This window comes from Thermobia domestica, chromosome 1 (assembly GCF_964235325.1).
Source record: "Thermobia domestica chromosome 1, izTheDome1.hap1.1, whole genome shotgun sequence".
Taxonomy (NCBI): domain Eukaryota; kingdom Metazoa; phylum Arthropoda; class Insecta; order Zygentoma; family Lepismatidae; genus Thermobia; species Thermobia domestica.
This window is the reverse complement of record NC_137454.1, coordinates 100,844,568-100,863,928: the sequence shown is the minus strand read 5'-3', so window position 1 is coordinate 100,863,928 and position 19,361 is coordinate 100,844,568. Positions and strand designations below refer to the sequence as shown.

The 19,361-nt window shown below is 36.7% G+C and overlaps 1 protein-coding gene across 1 annotated transcript; it reads left to right on the top strand.

Annotated features, from left to right (window-relative positions):
- The first annotated feature begins 15,914 nt into the window (after positions 1-15,914).
- Positions 15,915-16,400, top strand: LOC145692377 (protein GVQW3-like). The gene has a single exon (XM_081767690.1). The coding sequence runs from the start codon at positions 15,915-15,917 to the stop codon at positions 16,398-16,400; it is 486 nt and encodes a 161-aa protein (XP_081623816.1).
- The last annotated feature ends 2,961 nt before the right edge of the window (positions 16,401-19,361 follow it).

Genomic DNA, 19,361 nt, shown 5'->3' with positions numbered 1-19,361 from the left:
AGTGCCTAGTCTCACAGACCCATTTATTAAATTTTAAACTTTTACCTAATATTTTTTGTTCAAATGTTTTTGTTGATAATTTTATTTTGGATTACGCATATTAAACAGATATATTGCGAATTTCAATACAAATATCACATTTTAGTGTATTATACATGAAGAGTTATGAAAAATATGGTAGAATTACAAAACAGGTGGCACGGGTCTGTGAGACTTGGCGCCAGTACTGCCGGGTTAACGAAAATATTAACAGCTCATTTATTATTACTTTTCCTTTATTTTGCACACAATTTACTTTTGACGATGAGTTTTTCTCTGACAATTTTCTTAAAAACGACTGGCAATGTTGTTCATATTTCACTAATAACTTTATAATATGCCAGAACACATTTGTCCTTCAAAAATCCACAAAGAGTTATTTACTCTTGCGGTAAATAAACAACCCCCAAGAGTATTGGGGATGGCTTATTTTTCGAACGATTTTTTCAGAAGTGGGATTTTTGTTTCATTTATAACCTGACAATATGGCATAACTTATTTGTCCTGAAAAATTGACAAGGACAGTTTACTGTGGTGATGAATTTTCTTCTGATGATTTTCAGGCGATTTGGTTAATGTATTTCATAAATATTTTATTAATAACCTTACAATACAGAATAATTCATTTCTCATGAATAAATACATAAGAAGAAGTTTATTGTTAGAATGAATTTATTTTAACGATTTTCTCCACAGAAAAACTCAGAGAGTATTATTATTTATATTTCATATATAAATATTCCATTAAGGTGCATCACTACCTGGAAATCAGTACATATTTTAGCTCATTCCCTTAACTACTGCGCAATGAAACGTTACATATTATAAATATTGTACTACAAGATAAAGTTATGTTTCAGCTACAACACTGTTTCATTTAAGTGTATCTTCTCATATCGAAAAAGGGAACAAATAAAAGAAAATACTTTGTTCGTTTCATAATGAGCACACAAGATGGCACTTGATCTTACTAGAAGTGCTCAATTTTATGAAATGTTTATTTGTATGTGTAAAGTATTTTAAAGTAACGATCTTATTACGAAATAGATATATTGTTTGACCGTTTCTCGTGTCATGTTTTACATTTTATTTAAATATTAATTTACATTTAAGGAAATATATTTTGAGAAGAAACTTACGCAGAACGCCCTAATGCGTTGTTGCCAAATTTGTACGTTTAATTCATGAATTCTAGCGTTGCAGTTCGAGAAGCGGAATTTAGCTTTGAATTGCAGTAAGGGTCGAAAACTAATTTCTCCAGTAAGTATTAACGCAGAATTCCATGATTACTTCCTTTATTATCTGACACCAGTAAACACATGACACTACCTGGCAACGCTGCACTATTCAAGCAGCGTTTAGCATAGCACCGAGAACATCTAGTGATCCACCTTAATAACCTCATATTGTTGTGTGAACATGTCTCACGAAAATATTCCGTATGGGGTAGTTTATTTATTTATTTATTTTCGACAATTTCTTCAAATACAACTCATGCAATTTTATAAATAAGATACAAACAAATATTTCATTAGTAACTCTAATATATGGTATAAGTCATTTTTCATGAAAAAGTTGGCAGGTTTTTTTAACCTACTACCACAGTAGCTACATGATTATTAATGAAACATTGATTTACAAATTGTAAACGAAATCGTTAGAGCCGTTTTAGAGAAAATCACAAAATTTCAGTAAACTACCCTTATTTTTGGAGGTAAGTAAGAAAATGAAACCAAGAACCTAAAGAATCTATAAAAATCTAAATTTAAAATTTGGCACTGATGCGAAGATCCCTAGGTGAGAGAACATACAACCATTGGGACGAACAGACGGGCAAAGATCTGAAAATACATTTATCAACAAGTAGAGGCCATGAAACATCTAAATCCATTGACATACCATATTTGATTTCTCTTCTATTGTCCCTAGAAAGTAAAAATACGGACCATTGAAGAATATGATTTTATAGTTCTGTCGTTTTCAAATCAAGCACAATTTTGTTTTAAATTTAGAGATCTTATCACTTATGTAGTTAATGTTAACAAATTTATTCACTGTCAAGGGTAACAATAGGTTTACTTTACCATCAAATTGTAATGGCCCATTATAATAGAAAAGTGTAAAAGAGTACAATAGGGTGTCAATATTGATACGTTCATCTTCAAAGTGTAAGCCTGTAGTTCTTTATAATATTATTATCCACTTTTTGTTCAGTATCCTCTTAATCATTGGCGTGGGAGACACGGGTTCGATTCCCGGCGGGAGCTCATGTGGTTCGGATTCCACGTTAATCAGTAGGTCCACGTCTCATATAGCCTCGCTGCTGAACGGAACGTTAAACTAAAAACCAACCAACTCCTCTGAATCCTAAACTTGTCTTAGCTATAAAGAAAGTAATACTAGTACTATATGCACTATTAGAGAAAAAGTAAAAGTAAACTTACAGTTGTACCTAAAGTAATGTTTTGTTTTGCTCTAACAAACCGAAAAGTTTGAGAGATTAGTCAGATTTGGTAACCTGTCTATAAAGGTTAAAGAACAATCGATAATCTTATGTACTACTAAGTGTAATAGCGAACGATTTAAACTACTACAGAGCTTAGTTGTTAAGATACGTTCAAGGGCAAAAATAGTTATAATTGATTTTCGAGAAACACTATCGAGAAACACCTAAAACTACTACCATAAATTTTGATGGTGAGTCAATTTCGTAGCTAAGCCGGCTGGGTGAATTCTTGTCACTACCCCTGGGTCCATGTGTGCAATAGGCCAGACTGAAATTTCCATTTTGCAAGAGGGCAAACTGTGGTTGCGCGGTTAGTACGAGCAAGTGTGTGTTTCCAGTGTTGACCACTAGACAAGAAATAAGGATTTCTCGTCTCGTCTCGTCTCGTTTCGCAAATTTATATACAAAATTTATGACTTGATTATCTTTCTCTTAGGTTTATCTAGGATAGAAGTTATCAAAAATCCTTTCGCGTTGCGGGAGATATTATGAATGGTGTGATGTAACAACATTCAAAACATTATTGTTGAAGTATATTGTATAATGACTTTCTTATCACTAAACGTAGATAAATGTTCTTTATTATGTTTTCACAATCACTTCATCAATTTATAGTTTTTCTACTGTCAATCATGCTTGAGATCTAAGACTTATACTAGCGCAGCTTGAGCTAACGTTGACCACGAATCTCGAGAAAATTCTCATCCCGACTCGAAAATCGTCGGTTTTTTTTTGTCTCGTCTTGAATTTGAAAATGAGAAATTTGTCGTTTCGTGGGAAACACTAAGTGTATTGAGAACGGTTTTGCCCATTGCCCAAGATGATGATGGCATGGAGAAATCATTGCAAAACGAGACGAAAAGAAATAGTAGATGGATTCCAATCCTAGATGAGAGGGATCACCGCACCTTGAAGAGAAATATCACAAAGAACTGTAGAGCTCATATGGCACAACTGTTGAACTTAATCATCTCGAATCTGAAACGTCCTGTTTCTACAAATAAAATCACAGTTTGATGAAATCTGTATAACCTCGGCTGGTTTGTGATTTCTAAACCTCTGATAACCGCTGTCAACGCGATAGCGCAAATAAGGTGATGCCGAGAATACAAACCATGAACTTCCAATGCCTGGAAAAGAAGAAATGAAATTTTAAGTTTTACGTCCCACAGTTATGCCGGCTAGGCTAAAGGAGACAGTGATGATGAGAAATGAATGAAATGGTGGAATGAAGAAGGTGGGAGGAAACGGGAGAACCCCGTGGAAACCAACGCACACGGTGCTTGTCCACCACAAGTTCACTTGGCGTGAGCAGGGTTTGAACCCAGGAGCCCATGAACCAGAGGTGAACGCTCTACCACTGAGCCACCGCGGCCTTGCCTGGAAAAGAGTTACATGGTCCAAATAAGTCATCTTTCTCCTTATTTCCAAGAGATCTACATAGCTTACATATGGCGAACGCCCAAAAGAGGAGAATGCTGGTAGTTATTGATGCTAAATATGGTAGGATGGTCTATGTTGTGGTGATATGCAAGGGCGCCGATCCTGGAAGGCCAAGGGGGATCGAGACCCCAAAGCTCATGTGGGCCCCCCACATTGTATTTATGAATATACAATATTTGGCATAATTTGAATGCAATTTATCTTAAAATCCTCATATATGCTTTCTACATCTGAATGCCCCCTCCCCAAATTTACAGAGAAATCGTCGCCCTTGTTGATATGAGCCATAATTTCATGGTATTCTGTTTGTTCTATTATTAATCTCATATGTTAAATTACTGCTGGTGACTATGTTGACATTTTAGATAACCATCTGCATCCTATAGCACAAATGTTCTTATCTTAGAACTACACAATCTTCAAGGTGGGAAACGCGCCCATACACATAGCCAGTCCTGTAAAGGCACAGTTTGAGGAACATCTGCATGAATTTCAACACCTCTCCTGGCCTGCTCAATCCCCTAACTTGTATATTGTTAAATATCGATGACCAGTGCTAGAATAGCAAGTCCAGTTTTACTACTCCATTATCACTATTTTTGCTCTCGAGATGAGAGAGGTACATTTTTAAAATCGAGACGAAATGAGAAATTACAAGAGTCTCGTGGCCAATAATAGTTAATTCAAGTCATAGATCTCGAACACTGTTTTAGTGTTCCATGGTTCATAGTATAAACACTATAAATACATATAGTGATTGTACGAACTCAGTGTACAATGTACAATATGATTATATCCTCGTCGCCATAAGTGCCTTTACATCGCAGTGACGGGTATGTGACCGCGCAGTACTCCAAGGAAGGGATGGTTGTATAAGAATTTTTGATTAATTTTGAAGAGTTTTTATTTTGACTAGGGAATTAACATAGGTATAGGGAGTAAAGACACAGATTTGAAGCATCAGTGCACGAAAAGATTCGTATTCTCAGTTTTTCTATTTATTGCTTTATATGTTAAGTTAAACACCACCATATGTATCACTGATATCGCAGATCGAATTATTTTGTAAAATCGTGTCTGTAACCTATTGTCAAAACATTCATCTCAAAACATGATGTAGAGAAAAGAGAAAGAGATAAGACATCTGTAATATATGTATAATTACTCAATAAGTAATTATAAGTAAATTAGACTCAATAAGTAATTGTAGAAATTAGTTAGGGCCTAAAGGACACGTAAGAGAGCGAAAAGGAGGTCTAGAAGTCTGAACTTTTTAGAAACGTCCTAGATAGGTGAAAATATAGTTAAAAATTGCAAAAGGTATCATGTAATTTATCTTTCTTTTCTTATATCCTATACTTTTTTCTTTCACATCCAAACATCTCTATTCAGAATTACGAGATGTTTGTGAAGAGAAGTGAAGAGAGAAACATTTCCATCTCAAGAATTATATCAGAAAAAAACCTTTTGACTTAGGCTAGATTCGAACTCGTAACCCTTGAATCCATAAGTTTGCGCTCTACCGATTGAGCTAACAATTGCTGTTGCAAAAGCCTGATTTCTACAACTACCGATTGCTGAATGGTGTGTATTAACGAAATTGGCCGAGATAATTGCTTCATATAGCTATTGCAATAATAATAATAATAATAATAATAATAATAATAATAATAATAATAATAATAATAATAATAATAATAATAATAATAATAATAATAATAATAATAATAATAAAGAAGATGATGAACAGAATTTAAAAAGTCGCATTGTTAAAAGTTTGGTGTGCGAAGTTAGTCCTAATATACGATTTTATTAATTATGTATAATAAATGTAAGGGTTGTTTTATTTGTGCGTGCTACTCAAACTGCGCAACTCACAAGGGTTGTACGCGTATGGTACAGTAGCCTTGCGTCCTCCAACCGTGAAGAAAGATTCGGTTTGAACCTATGCGTGTCCTAAGAGGAAGGAGGAGATTCAAAGAAAGAGAAGTGGTTTAGAAATTATGCAAAAGTAGAATATCTCACGAGGTGAGGTGATATAGAGTTCAGCGTGTCTTTCAGCTGTGACTCTATACAAGATGTGCATCTACGACTTAACGTGGAACCCGAACCACAAAACTCCTGCCGGGAATCGAAACCCGTATCATCTCTAGCTCTATCATGAGAGACACACAAGGGCGCCCATATTGTGGTTTTCAAAGGGGGCAAGTATAAGCGACATTTCAAATATAGTTCCAAATTTTGGGGTAAATATTCAAACAATTTTTGGGTTTTCGATCTTGCAAAGTATAATTTCCTCTAGAGAGGGTAATTGCCCCCTCTTACTCCCTTAATGGACGCCCCTGGAGACACAGGGACATGCAAAAATAATCGAAAATAAACGATATTAATGTTAAATCCATAGCTTTTGAGTACATGAATTATGAAACCTTCTATATCTTTCACATCAAAGTTTAGCATTATCGGCATGGAGGTTTAATGGGAGGGGTGAAAATTTAATAATTCTTAATTGAAAGATATGAGTGTCTATTCAATAGTTTTCAGGGTTGCTGAAATTAATAATTACACTCCAGATACCATTAAAGCCCAAATCTTTACTCTTTCGTTAGCAGGAAGGTTATTCATTTACTTAACTCAGGAGACCTTAAAGTTAAGGATATGAAACTCGATGCATATATTTCTAATTCAAAATTATTAGATACGTATTGTAGCTTAGACTTCTAAGGAGGGGAAGGGCCAATTTATGCAATGATTTCCTTCACATTCGAATAAAATACTGTTCCATTATATTGCGAAAACTCATTTCGAGTAGTGTCATTGCTAATAGTTTTCCGTATTTGTTTAGACCCCTACTCATTTATAACAGAATATCACTTAATTTATAACTAATAATCAAAACTCTACTGTGCATTAGAATGATTACTAATTTAAAATATCGCTCCATCTAAATTTAATAACAGAGAATGGATTAATAATTATTGTTATACTGTTATAATAAAACAAGCATCTGTATATGCTGCTGTGATTGAAAGTGAGAGTACTGAAAAAAAAAACTACTTGTCATCCAAATGACCTTTCATCGCTTTCGGTTATATCCTTTCAAATTATATACTTATATGCCGCGTGAAAACTAATTGTAATCAAACATATTTTGAAATACATGAAATTTAATTCAGACCCGTAGCAGAAATGACCGTATCGTCCCATTTTAATTCAACAATTAAATTACTGCAATCAGGTAAAATAACCTTACAGTTTCAAAAGAATGTCGACCTGCAAATGTCCGTTAACAGTGACTGGTATTGACAACTCCCCACCTCAACATTTGTATGATTTTGACCAGAACGCGAAAGAAACCTTTTAGAGCCTTCGGTTGCCTCTTATCTTCTTTCATGTTTTGTAGCTTTCTTTTCCGATAAAATGCTCACTTGGTTTTATATCGTTGCTCATTATTATTACATGAAAAACAAAGTACTATTAAAAAGTGAAAGCACACATCATTATAAATTTAAAAAATAAAACAAAAACGAAATGACTTAGGATAGAAATGAGAATCTTGACGAACGACAAATGAACTAATAGATATTAAACAAAGTGAGCATTAAGCAGTGGACAGCGATTTGAGCCATTAGGAACTTAAGTTAAAATTTCCCTCAGAAATGATTTTTAAAAAATCCATTTGTACCGCCCGTCTTTTCTTAGTATTCGCTCCACTCCCTGGGCGAATGGACAAGAAAAGCCTACTTGCTTGCATGGGGGCCCGAATTTTTTAGAGGGGTCACCTTCCTGGTTGGTATATTACGTTTGGTATTTTTATTTGTATTAAGAAAATCTTAAGAAATTATACATATATATTATACTTGTCGTAAGCCAGGTGGGGCCCGGCCCCCTCTTCCCTTTTGGGCGCCCATGCTTGCTTCAACTTTGATAATGTGAATTTCATTTACGGTGATCTTTCTCAACCCTTAACTGAGGTCATTGAACCAAAGTACTATGCGAAGACACTGTTTAAGACAAGATGGAGGAGCACCCTTGGAGACATTTCTTTCTACTGTGATAATGCCACCCACTCCATAAACAATACTTGCGGTTGAATTCCTTTCGTTTGTTGATCCATTCGGATTTTAAAGACATATTTGGCAATGATATTCTCTAGCAAGGTGTCGGAAGGATTGTTGAGGAAGGAATGAAGAGTCTGTTATATTTGTATTTTGTGCATATGATGGGATTGTGGAAAGAATACCACTGTCTTTAGCTCTACGGTCGTAGTGCTTAATACAACATCTATTGGAAAGCCAAATTTACCTTCATTTTATCTCATATTCATAAAATATCCCTTTTTCCTCTTTAAAAAGGTCTATCCTGTGCCGTGGAAATTTTCCTCAAACTAGCATCACTTGTGCGTGTGGTATTGGCATCAATTGATGTACGAGTCCATTTCATTTGTAAAGGGTGTTTTACAGCCAACCACGCAAAGATTCGACTTTTATTGTCCTTTTGATGTATTTTATCTGTATCTCAGTCTGTACAATATTTATTTGAAGCTATATGAGGAAAATTTTTCATCATAACATTTTTTTAAATAAATATTTACATTTAAAACAAAATTCATTTTTCTAATTTGGCTCCCTGTTCACCTGGCGCCTCCTGCGAACGCGTAGTTCGCAGGCTTCAAGATCCGGCCCTGCAGTAACAATGAAATTCTGTATTACCGCCCGACTATCGTTGTTGTGAAAACATTCATCATGATATGACGTAGGGAAATGAGTTACAGTACATTAGGGTTCTAAGATCTAATATCAAAATTGAAACATCGCAAGTAAAACAAAAACATGTAATAGCAAATAGTTTTGAAAATAGTTTCAGTTTAAATTAGCTGCGACTACATTTAATTCAAAATTGAACTTCTGGAGTGCAACATATGAGCGTAGCTAAAAGAAAAAAATCAATAAGAACAGTCGGGATTTGAACCTAAGCAATACAAGTAGGAGTTCCTTACACTAACCATTCATCTATTATATTTTGTTTACTAAAAATATTTTCCATGCATCAAAATGCCATTTCACACTGGAACATTAACAACATAAGAACAAAGATTTCAAGAAAATTTGCCAAAGCTTATGTATTAAAGGTATCCTGGTATTCGCCCAGTGGTACTGCAAAATCACTAGTCAGGATGCCTCGTATCGAAATTTGAACCGGGAGACTCTCAATTACGAAGCGTCAACACTAACCAGTAACCTTCGTTCGCTCAGTAAATGTCTTCAAATTACTTTTCTGTAATTATTTTTCAAAAATGTTTATTATTTTCATGAAGCAAAGAGTGCATCTTCTACTTGGGTTGAGAACTATATCTACTATACTTCTAACAGTCAATTAATAGTTGATGTTCATTATTTCTATCGATTTTCTACGTCTACTAAGTTATTTCAATTTTTTATAAGTTTTCCCTTCCGTTTATGACAATGATTAGAAATGAAGGCTCCTCTTCTTATACAAATCTTGATCATTGTAACATTTTTAGTCAAAATTCTGAATTATTGAAAATATTTAAATTAGTTAGAATGAAGAGGATAATACTAAGAAACATGGTTAGAAAAAAGAAACATTGTTGTTTAACGAATTGATAAAATCAAGCTTTTTCAAAACATAAAAAAATACTGTATGGTATGGGATGATCATGGAAAAAGTAAAAATAGCCATCGAGGACACACTAACCAACTACTGTACGCTGATAAGTCTAGGTTCGTTAACTTAGTAGACGTATATGAAGAAACCACTAACAGAAAATAGCTGATAACTTTACGCCTAATCATCTCAGCGACCTCGAAACTATGAACTCTACATTAACATCGGTTGTCGTTTTCGATCATTTTATATGTTACTCCCTTCCATTGTCCCAAGGTGTCTTACCCCTTATCCCAATGCATGAAAAGCAAATAATATTTTCGCAAACACCGCGAGGGGCAGGGAGGGAGTAACAGAACGCACACAGCTCGCTGTATGGCTTTAGGGCAAATACCTAAAGGCATAAGCAATAGGCCACTTGACCAAGAGCAATGTTGCCAAACGTAAGACAAGGTGAGCCCACGCGCAGCCTGTCTCTTCGCGTGACATTACCTTCGACACAAAATCACTGACCCTTCGAACAAGATAACATTGTTGCGCTCTCAGAGTCAGGTTTTAATTGCATTTGTGTTGAAGAAATGAAATGAAATCTTTAAATTTTACGTCCCACACTTGTGCCGGTTAGGCTAAAGGAGACGGTGATGATGAGTAATGAATGAAATGAAGAGAGTGGGAGGAAATAGGAGAACCCCGAGGAAACCGACGCACATGGTGTTCGTCCGCCACAAAGTTCAATTGGCGGGGACTGGGATCGAACCCGAGGCCCCAAGCACTAGAGGTGAAAGCTCTGCCACTGAGCCACCGCGGCCCTAAAGGAAAAGAAAAGAAAAGCGCACCCAAGACAATACCTCTAGAGTTGTGGGGAAACTTGTCCAAATAGACTTTTCTTTTTATTTACATTTAAAAAGAAATAAAATATATTTCCATCATGGAATAAAATTCCACTAATATAATAGACATCTAAATTAGAAATAGCAAAAACAGCTGAAATTAAGGAGAAAGCAGTAATTTCACATCAGGTTCCAAAGAGAATAAACAGCACCGAGTAAGCAAACAAGAGCGTTACTCCTCCTGTGGTCCTGTCCCGAGCATGTGTCAAAGGTGACGTCATTGCACGATAAGACGGAAACGCGTTCAGTGATGAATTTACCAAGCCAGTAATTACTGTATTTACACCACGGAGTCCGACACTCTATAAAGTGCCTTTTATCTATACAGGATTATGCGCGATCAACATTATAACTGTTACATTTTTCATTCTCTGTTGCAAGAAAATAATTGACATAAGGATAGGACCTGTACTTAAACGCAAAATTACATAAACGGTCTGGTAGTTTTAGTTAGAACGATCCGTCAAGTGAAGGTGGGGTAAGTTCTGAAACATTTAAATATACGACGTCTTATATACTGTAGGTGCACTACGCAACCAGTTACTAGAGAACAAACCCCGAAGTAGAACTGCTATCAAAACGAGACAATACGAGACTATTTACAGTATTAGTCTCCTTTCAACCGACAAATAGCGGTCTCAGTCTCGTCTCGATAGTTTCGAAATAAATTATTTGAAATTATTCCACACTAAATTCGACAGTAGATAAATAAAATACACCTCCAATAGTACTCCCTATTGCTTCAGAATATATAATGGATGCACCATTTTCTACTAGATAAAGTATGAATTAGCAATTCATATACAACATTCAAAAATACATATGTCTGTTTCCATTAAATATACTCATTGTTTCTTAAATTATTTATTTACTAATTGAAATACCCGGCGTTGCACGGGAAGAATAGGTTTATATTTCAAAGATATATTTGAGATTAGTTTTCCCAGTAGAATACATATTTGAATCGGAATGAAATAGTACGAATCCATTTCCAGCAGGAGCAAATGAATTAACTTGCCGCTAACGAAGAATAAAAACTTGATCTTTTACGGTATCGGGAGTGTCATTATTCACTTCAGCGACCCCGAAAACTATTGAATAGACACTCATATCTTTCAATTAGGAATTTTTAGGACCTCGAAAGCTATGGATTTAACATTAATATCGTTTATTTTCGATTATTTTTACATGTCCCTGTGTCTAGAGCTAGAGGTGATATGGGTTTCGATTCCCGGCAGGAGTCGTGTGGTTCGGGTTCTACGTTACGTCGTAGATTCATATCTTGTATAGAGTCACAGCTGAAAGACACGCTGAACTCTATATCTCCTCACCTCGTGAGATATTCTATTTTTGCATAATTTCTAAACCACTTCTCTTTCTTTGAATCTCCTCCTTCCTCGTAGGACACGCATAGGTTCAAACCGAATCTTTCTTCACGGTTGGAGGACGCAAGGCTACTGTACCATACGCGTACAACACTTATGAGTTGCGCAGTTTGAGTAGCACGCACGAATAAACCACGCTTACATTTATTATATATAATTAATAAAATCTCATATTAGGACTAACTTCGCACACCAAACTTTTAACAATGCGACTTTTTAAATTCTGTTCATCATCTTCTTTATTATTATTATTATTATTATTATTATTATTATTATTATTATTATTATTATTATTATTATTATTATTATTATTATTATTATTAATAATAATAATCATATTCACGAAGAAATTAAATGTCGACTAAAAGCAGGGAATTCGTGTTACTATTCGGTTCAAAATCTCTTGTCGTCGCGAATTCTGTCGAGGAATTTGAAGCTTAAAATATATAAAACGATAATCATGCCTGTTGTTCTGTATGGTTGTGAAACATGGTCGCTTACTCTGAGGGAAGAACATAGACTGAAAGTATTTGAGAACAGGATCCTGAGAAGAATATTCGGACCCAAGAGGAACGAGAATGGGAAATGGCGGAAGCTTCATAACGAGGAACTACATAGTTTATACGGTTTACCCAACATTGTTAGGGTCGTCAAGTCTAGGAGCCTTAGGTGGGCAGGTCATGTAGCTAGAATGGAAGAAAGTAGAAACGCTTTCAAAGTCTTGACTGGTAGACCCATAGGAAAACGACCATTAGGAAGACCTAGGCGCAGATGGGAGGACAATATTAAGATGGATCTCGCAGAGATAGGAATACAAAGTAGAAACTGGATGCAATTAGCTAAGGATAGAAGTTAGTGGAGAGGTTTTGTGAACGCGGCACTGAACCTCCGGGTTCCATAGGCCATAGAGTTAGTTAGTTAGTTAGTTATTATTATTGCAATAGCTATATGAAGCAATTATCTCCGCCAATTTCGTTAATACACACCATTCAGCAACCGGTAGTTGTAGAAATCAGGCTTTTGCAACAGCAATTGTTAGCTCAATCGGTAGAGCGCAGAATTATGGATTCAAGGATTACGAGTTCGAATCTAGCCTAAGTCAAAAGATTTTTTTTCTGATATAATTCTTGAGATGGAAATGTTTCTCTCTTCACTTCTCTTCACAAACATCTCGTAATTCTGAATAGAGATGTTTGGATGTGAAAGAAAAATGTATACTAGGATATAAGAAAAGAAAGATAAATTACATGATACCTTTTGCAATTTTTAACTATATTTTCACCTATCTAGGACGTTTCTAAAAAGTTCAGACTTCTAGACCTCCTTTTCGCTCTCTTACGTGTCCTTTAGGCCCTAACTAATTTCTACAATTACTTATTGAGTCTAATTTACTTATAATTACTTATTGAGTAATTATACATATATTACAGATGTCTTATCTCTTTCTCTTTTCTCTACATCATGTCTTGAGATGAATGTTTTGACAATAGGTTACAGACACGATTTTACAAAATAATTCGATCTGCGATATCAGTGATACATATGGTGGTGTTTAACTTAACATATAAAGCAATAAATAGAAAAACTGAGAATACGAATCTTTTCGTGCACTGATGCTTCAAATCTGTGTCTTTACTCCCTATACCTACGTTAATTCCCTAGTCAAAATAAAAACTTTTCAAAATTAATCAAAAATTCTTATACAACCATCCCTTCCTTGGAGTACTGCGCGGTCACATACCCGTCACTGCGATGTAAAGGCACTTATGGCGACGAGGATACATTGACCAACGTTTAAAGATACGCAAGTCATTGCACAATATACTTCAATAATAAACAAAGTTTATATTTTGTTATACCCTTCGTAGACCTCTCGTGACACGGATGGACTCTAATAACTTCTAAGTGAAATGAAGCAAAAATTTCGATCACAGATTTTGTATATACGTTTATAAAACTAGGCGAGATGAGAAAAGCTTTTCGAGAATCGAGACAATACGAGAATTTCTTCGACCATCGAGACGAGACAACGAGAATTTTATAAACTTACGGTGCAAGAAGATATAACTTTATTTCTTGTCTCGTCTCGTCTCATCTCTTGAGAAATGCTAATAATCACTGACACAAATGAGTGCTGCAGTGCGTGAAGAACGCTAATTCTCCAGAAGAATTCCACTAATCTATTCTGGAAACAATTTACTCGTTAATGTGTCTCGATTCTGCTAGAATTGAAGCTGTGCTTCAGGCTAATGGTACTCCAATGGCGTATTAATAAGATAAGTTGCATTTTGTTAAGATGTTTCTATATTTAGGAGCAGAATAGTCACACAATTTGGCGTGAGTCTTTTCACGCCAGTATGTGGGTTTCTATTTACTGTAAATGCATACAGGCTAATAGAGTAGTCGTACCAAGCAAATTTTATTATTATTTTATCAGTGCTGATGTGTTCAAATCCTTAATTCACTACAACGGCATTAGTAATCTACGGTTACGTCCATTAAGATAAAGGAGGAAAATACAATTAAATTTTTAACGACCCATAGTAATGTGCTTCATGTTCAGGGAGACGGTATGAAACTCGCTGATGAACAATTTGATGGAAAGAATATAAAGGAATCGAAAGAGGAACCCCTCACCCTAAGATCGGCATGTAATCAGTCGTGACGTCGTCAATGACCTAAACATTCATGATCAAACAGAGGTAACCCTAGAATGCATATTGTATCATATTTGATACAAAATAAATTATGGCTAGTATTAGTGTTCAGGTCGTGAGTTCTACCACAAATACATTTGTATCATATCTGATATTTCTCCTGAGCACATAGTTCACCATATATCCTGTAGATGTCAGGAAAATGTTGCTTCAGTACAGAGAGAAAGAAGTGCGTGTGATTAGCGAAGGTGAGAATAGAAGAGTTTATGGGTCGTCTACTCTGAAGGACAAAGAATATTTTCGAAGTTGCAAAGATTCCAAGTTCATGAAGTAAGTTTCCTAATTGTTTCTACGTATGATATAATTTGATTTTGTACGAGAGAGGAACATGAACTGTTGATGCATAATGTATCATAAGTGATACAAAGTATTTTTATATTTTGGCTCGAAAAATTACTTTGGGACACTTTTCTATTTGCATATTAATTAGAAATGTCTTATCATATGCCTGAATATTATTTCACTTAAATACACAAAATGATGCACTGTAGGGTTAAACTATTTTTAGAAATCTGGGTAGAAAAATATTCGTAACCCCTTGTTTATATACAACCCACCTTACTTTGTTGATTATCCGGTAAGCTGCATATTTTAGGATAAGATTTTTCATCAAGCGTTGCAGGAATCGAACAGCTTCTTGAACATGTTTCTCACTACCTCTTTTAGAGTGGCGGATCTAGCCCGGGACCGGGGGGGCTAGGCCCCCAATTTTTTATTTTTTTTTTAAAGTTTATAGTAAACTCGTGATATGCCTATCATAGTGTGGATTCTGGCTACCTCCCCCTTCTGGATCCGGCACTGCTCTTTTACCGTTGTTGTTGTTGTTTTTACCTGTCCAACAGACAGAAGAAGAGACGGATGAGTATAGCTTTTCCATAATCCTCCCTTTACTTAAGCATAGTTGAAATTCAAGTCATAAGTATAGTACAAATATGTATTTCCATAATTTATTGATATAAGAAAAAAATAAGGGAGAAGTAAGTCTCTCTTTAAAATTAATTTGATTTCTTAAAATTAATTAATTATTTAAAATTTTTAAATATTTTATACATACGAAATTGCCTTAGAACAACTTGTTCGATTAGTGAAAACTGCATTGTAATTAAACCAACGATTCTCGATATAATATTGAATATACTTACAGACATACATACGACGAGGAGCTGGAAAATTCATGAAATCACCAAGAAGAAATAAAAATTGAAACATTATAATCATTAGAAAGGTCATATATTGTGAACCCCTAATCCCGTATATGATCATTTCTTCATTGTTATTTCCTTTGTTACAGGTTCTGTAAGAAGATATGGCGGAGAATCTAAGGAAATTCGAGAAGAATGAGCTTCGCAGTGTCATCACGTTTTTTGTGCTGGAAGGCAAATCCTCTCTGGAAATTCATAAATCTTTGCAGGACACTTTAGGGGAACACGCTCCTGGATATACAACAGTAGCGAAGTGGGTGACGCGTTTTAAGACTGGTCACCGTGAGACTGAAGATGAACCTCGTTCAGGCAGGCCTTCAAGTGCAGTGACCACGGAAAACATCGACAAAGTGCATGACATGATAGTGGAGAATAGGCGCATATCGATCAAAAACATTGCTGCGTGTGTGGGGATATCGCGTGAGTGTATGGGTGTCATAATAGCAGAATATTTGGACATGTGGAAGGCCAGTGCCAAATGGATCCCAAAACGTTTGACTGCTGACCAGCAGAGAAAACAATGCTGCAGAGGTCACAGGAAATTTTGCAAAAGTTTAAAAACCCTGGTGAGGTCTTGCGTAGTCTGGTGACAGAAGATGAAACATGGCTACACTACAATGATCCAGAGAGTAAACAGCAATCCATGGAGTGGCGTCACAGTGGATCTCCTCGACTGAAGAAGTTCCGAAGTCAAAGATCAGCTGGAAGGTGCTTGCATCGGTGTTTTGGGATAAGGACGGTGTCATCCTTATCAAATATCTTAAAAATGGTGAAACCATCAATGCTGGGGTTTATTCCAACTATTTGATTGAGCTGAAAGAGGCTCTGGAGATAAAACGTCGATGAAAAGTGAGCACTGGGTTCAGTTTCTCCAGGACAATGCACCCTCCCACAAGGCCCATCAAACCATTCAATTGCTGGTGGATCTGGGCTTCACTTGGGTACCTCACCCACCCTACTCACCGACTAGCACCTCTTCCCACATCTCAAAAAACATCTGAAAGACTAACATTTTCCATCCGATGAGGCACTCATTTCGGAGGTGGAGGGCTGGTTTGCACAGCAGAAAAATACTTTCTATTTGCAAGGGTTAGAAATGTTGCAACATCGTTGTGAAAAGTGTATTGATCTTCGGGGGGAATAACTTGAATAGTGTATTAAAATGGTTCTCAGTTTTCCCTCGTAAAGGTAAAACTCAAAAACCTCATTTTGGTTTATTTGATTTGATTTTAAGATAAGCGTCTGTTTACGCAGCAAGGCTATATGAGATGTGGACTTGCAGCTTAAAGTGGGATCCGAACCCATGAGCTTCCGCCGGGAATTGAACTCGGGTCTCCCATAACAAAGACGCGTACGCTAACCGCTTAACCACGAGGAAGCTATTTTTTTTAAGGTTGGTTAAAGAGAAACTAAACACCATGGGCTACGGAACCCGAAGGTTTAATGATGTATTCACAAAAGCTCTCCACATTGACTTCTGTCGTTAGCTAGGTGGATCCAGTTTCTACTCTGTATTCCTATTTGTGCGCGATACATCCTAAAATTGTCCTCCCATCTGCTTCTAGGTTTTCCTAATAGTCTTTTCCCAATTAGGTTTCCAATTAAAATATTGAAAACTATCTTACTTTCTTCTATTTTGGCTACGTGACCTGATCGACTGAGCCTCCTAGACATAGTGATCCTTATAGTCTTCGGTAAACGGTGTAAGCTTTGCAGTTCCTATAAGGTAACCAAGAAAGTTCCGTCGCTTTTTCACTCACCACCTTCGAACATCTATATGTAACCTAAGACTTACCTGGAAGATCAAAACTAGTCCCTATCAGCATCGACGACTTTATGCCAACGTTCTGGAAGGCCATGGATTCCATCGCCGTAGAACTTGGTGAGCCGTGAAGCGAAGAAGGTATCAAGTGCATTTTGCACCTCTACTAGGGATTTGAACTGGTGTCCTCTAAGATGATTGTCCAAGGAAACAAGAGATAGTCGGACTGTGCAATGTCCGGGGAGTATGACGGATGCAATAGTGTTTCATATCCAAGACGTAGAATGGTGTCTCGGGTCATCCTAACCACGTGCAGGTTACTGTTGTCCTGTAACAGGAGGACCCGTTTGCGATTCAGAAATGCTGGATCCAGAGTTTCGAGTTTTTCTTGAACATGACTCAACTTCTGACAGTACACAATGGCATTGATGCTCTGGCTATCTGGTAGCAGTTCCCGATGCACGATATCGCCAGCAGTTCACCAAACATACAGGAGGGCCTTCTTCTGGTACGTTGTTGGTTTTGGCTGTTTTGGAACCGGTTCATGAGATGTAAAAAATGATGACGGCGCCGTAGAGCTTCATACAGGACCCATTTCCCATCACATGTCAACACCTTGTCCAGAAATGACTCCTTCCTCAGACGAGGCAGGAAAGAAACACAGGTGTCTGCTCGCGATGCTTTCTGGTCCAGAATCAAATCGTCCGAATTGACCGAATTTGTAATGTTTCCCAAGTTGATGGAGGTGCTGCGAATGGTTTCTCCACTCACACTGAGTTGTAGTCCTAGTTCCTCGCATGTCTGGCCACTGTTCGCCTTAATTCCTGCCTGAAGATCTTCATTCTGTACATGTGTTGATCTTCCGGTACGTGGTGCGTCTTCGAGTGTTTCGTCACTGTACTTAAACTTGTTAAACCATCGCTGTACTGTCCACGTAGTCACGACACCCTCACCAAAGGCCTGGCATATCTTCCGCCCCGCTGCAGCGGCGTTTGACCCCAGTTTGAATCCGTACAGGATACACGTCCTTATGACGCTCTGTTGAGGTCCCATGTTCACTCTGTCCTTACGAAGTTCACGGTGAGAAATGAAATGAAATTAAATTTTTGAGTTTACGTTCCACGATTATGCCGGCTAGGCTAAAGGAGACGGTGATGATGAGTAATGAATGGAATGGTGGAATGAAGAGAATGGGAGGAAACGGAAGAACTCCGAGGAAACCCACACACACGGTGTTTGTCCACCACAAAGTTCACTTGGCGGGAGCGGCTGGCAGTTTGAACCCAGGACCCCAAGCACCAGAGGTGAACACTAACACTGAGCCACCGAGACCCAGAAGTTCACAGTGTAACCGAACTGGCATAACCAGGTAGTATGTTGGATACAACCACACCAACAACTGACCTTCGCTGTATTTCCATTCGGATTCAACTCACGGTGTGAGGGCCAATGAAACACAGACCTCCACAAAAGCGACAGAGCTTTCTTGGTTCCGCCTTCTCCATTCTCGCCCCTCTTGTGTTGGAATATTCGCCTCAGGATTTTCTTTTTTCAAATTATTTCACCCGAGTTCTTCAAAATTATTCTTTATTATTATTATCAGTAGTAGTATTAAAATTTTAAAAATAAAATTAGTCTTTTTAAAAATATTTTAGTTTAATTTGTTTTTTTTGTTTGTGATCTTCAAAAATTGTAATTTATTCAATTTGTTAGTACCATCATCGTTTTCACGGCATATGTGGTTACGTTCTGCTACTCTCTCTTTTCTGCATGAGAAAAACCTCTGTAG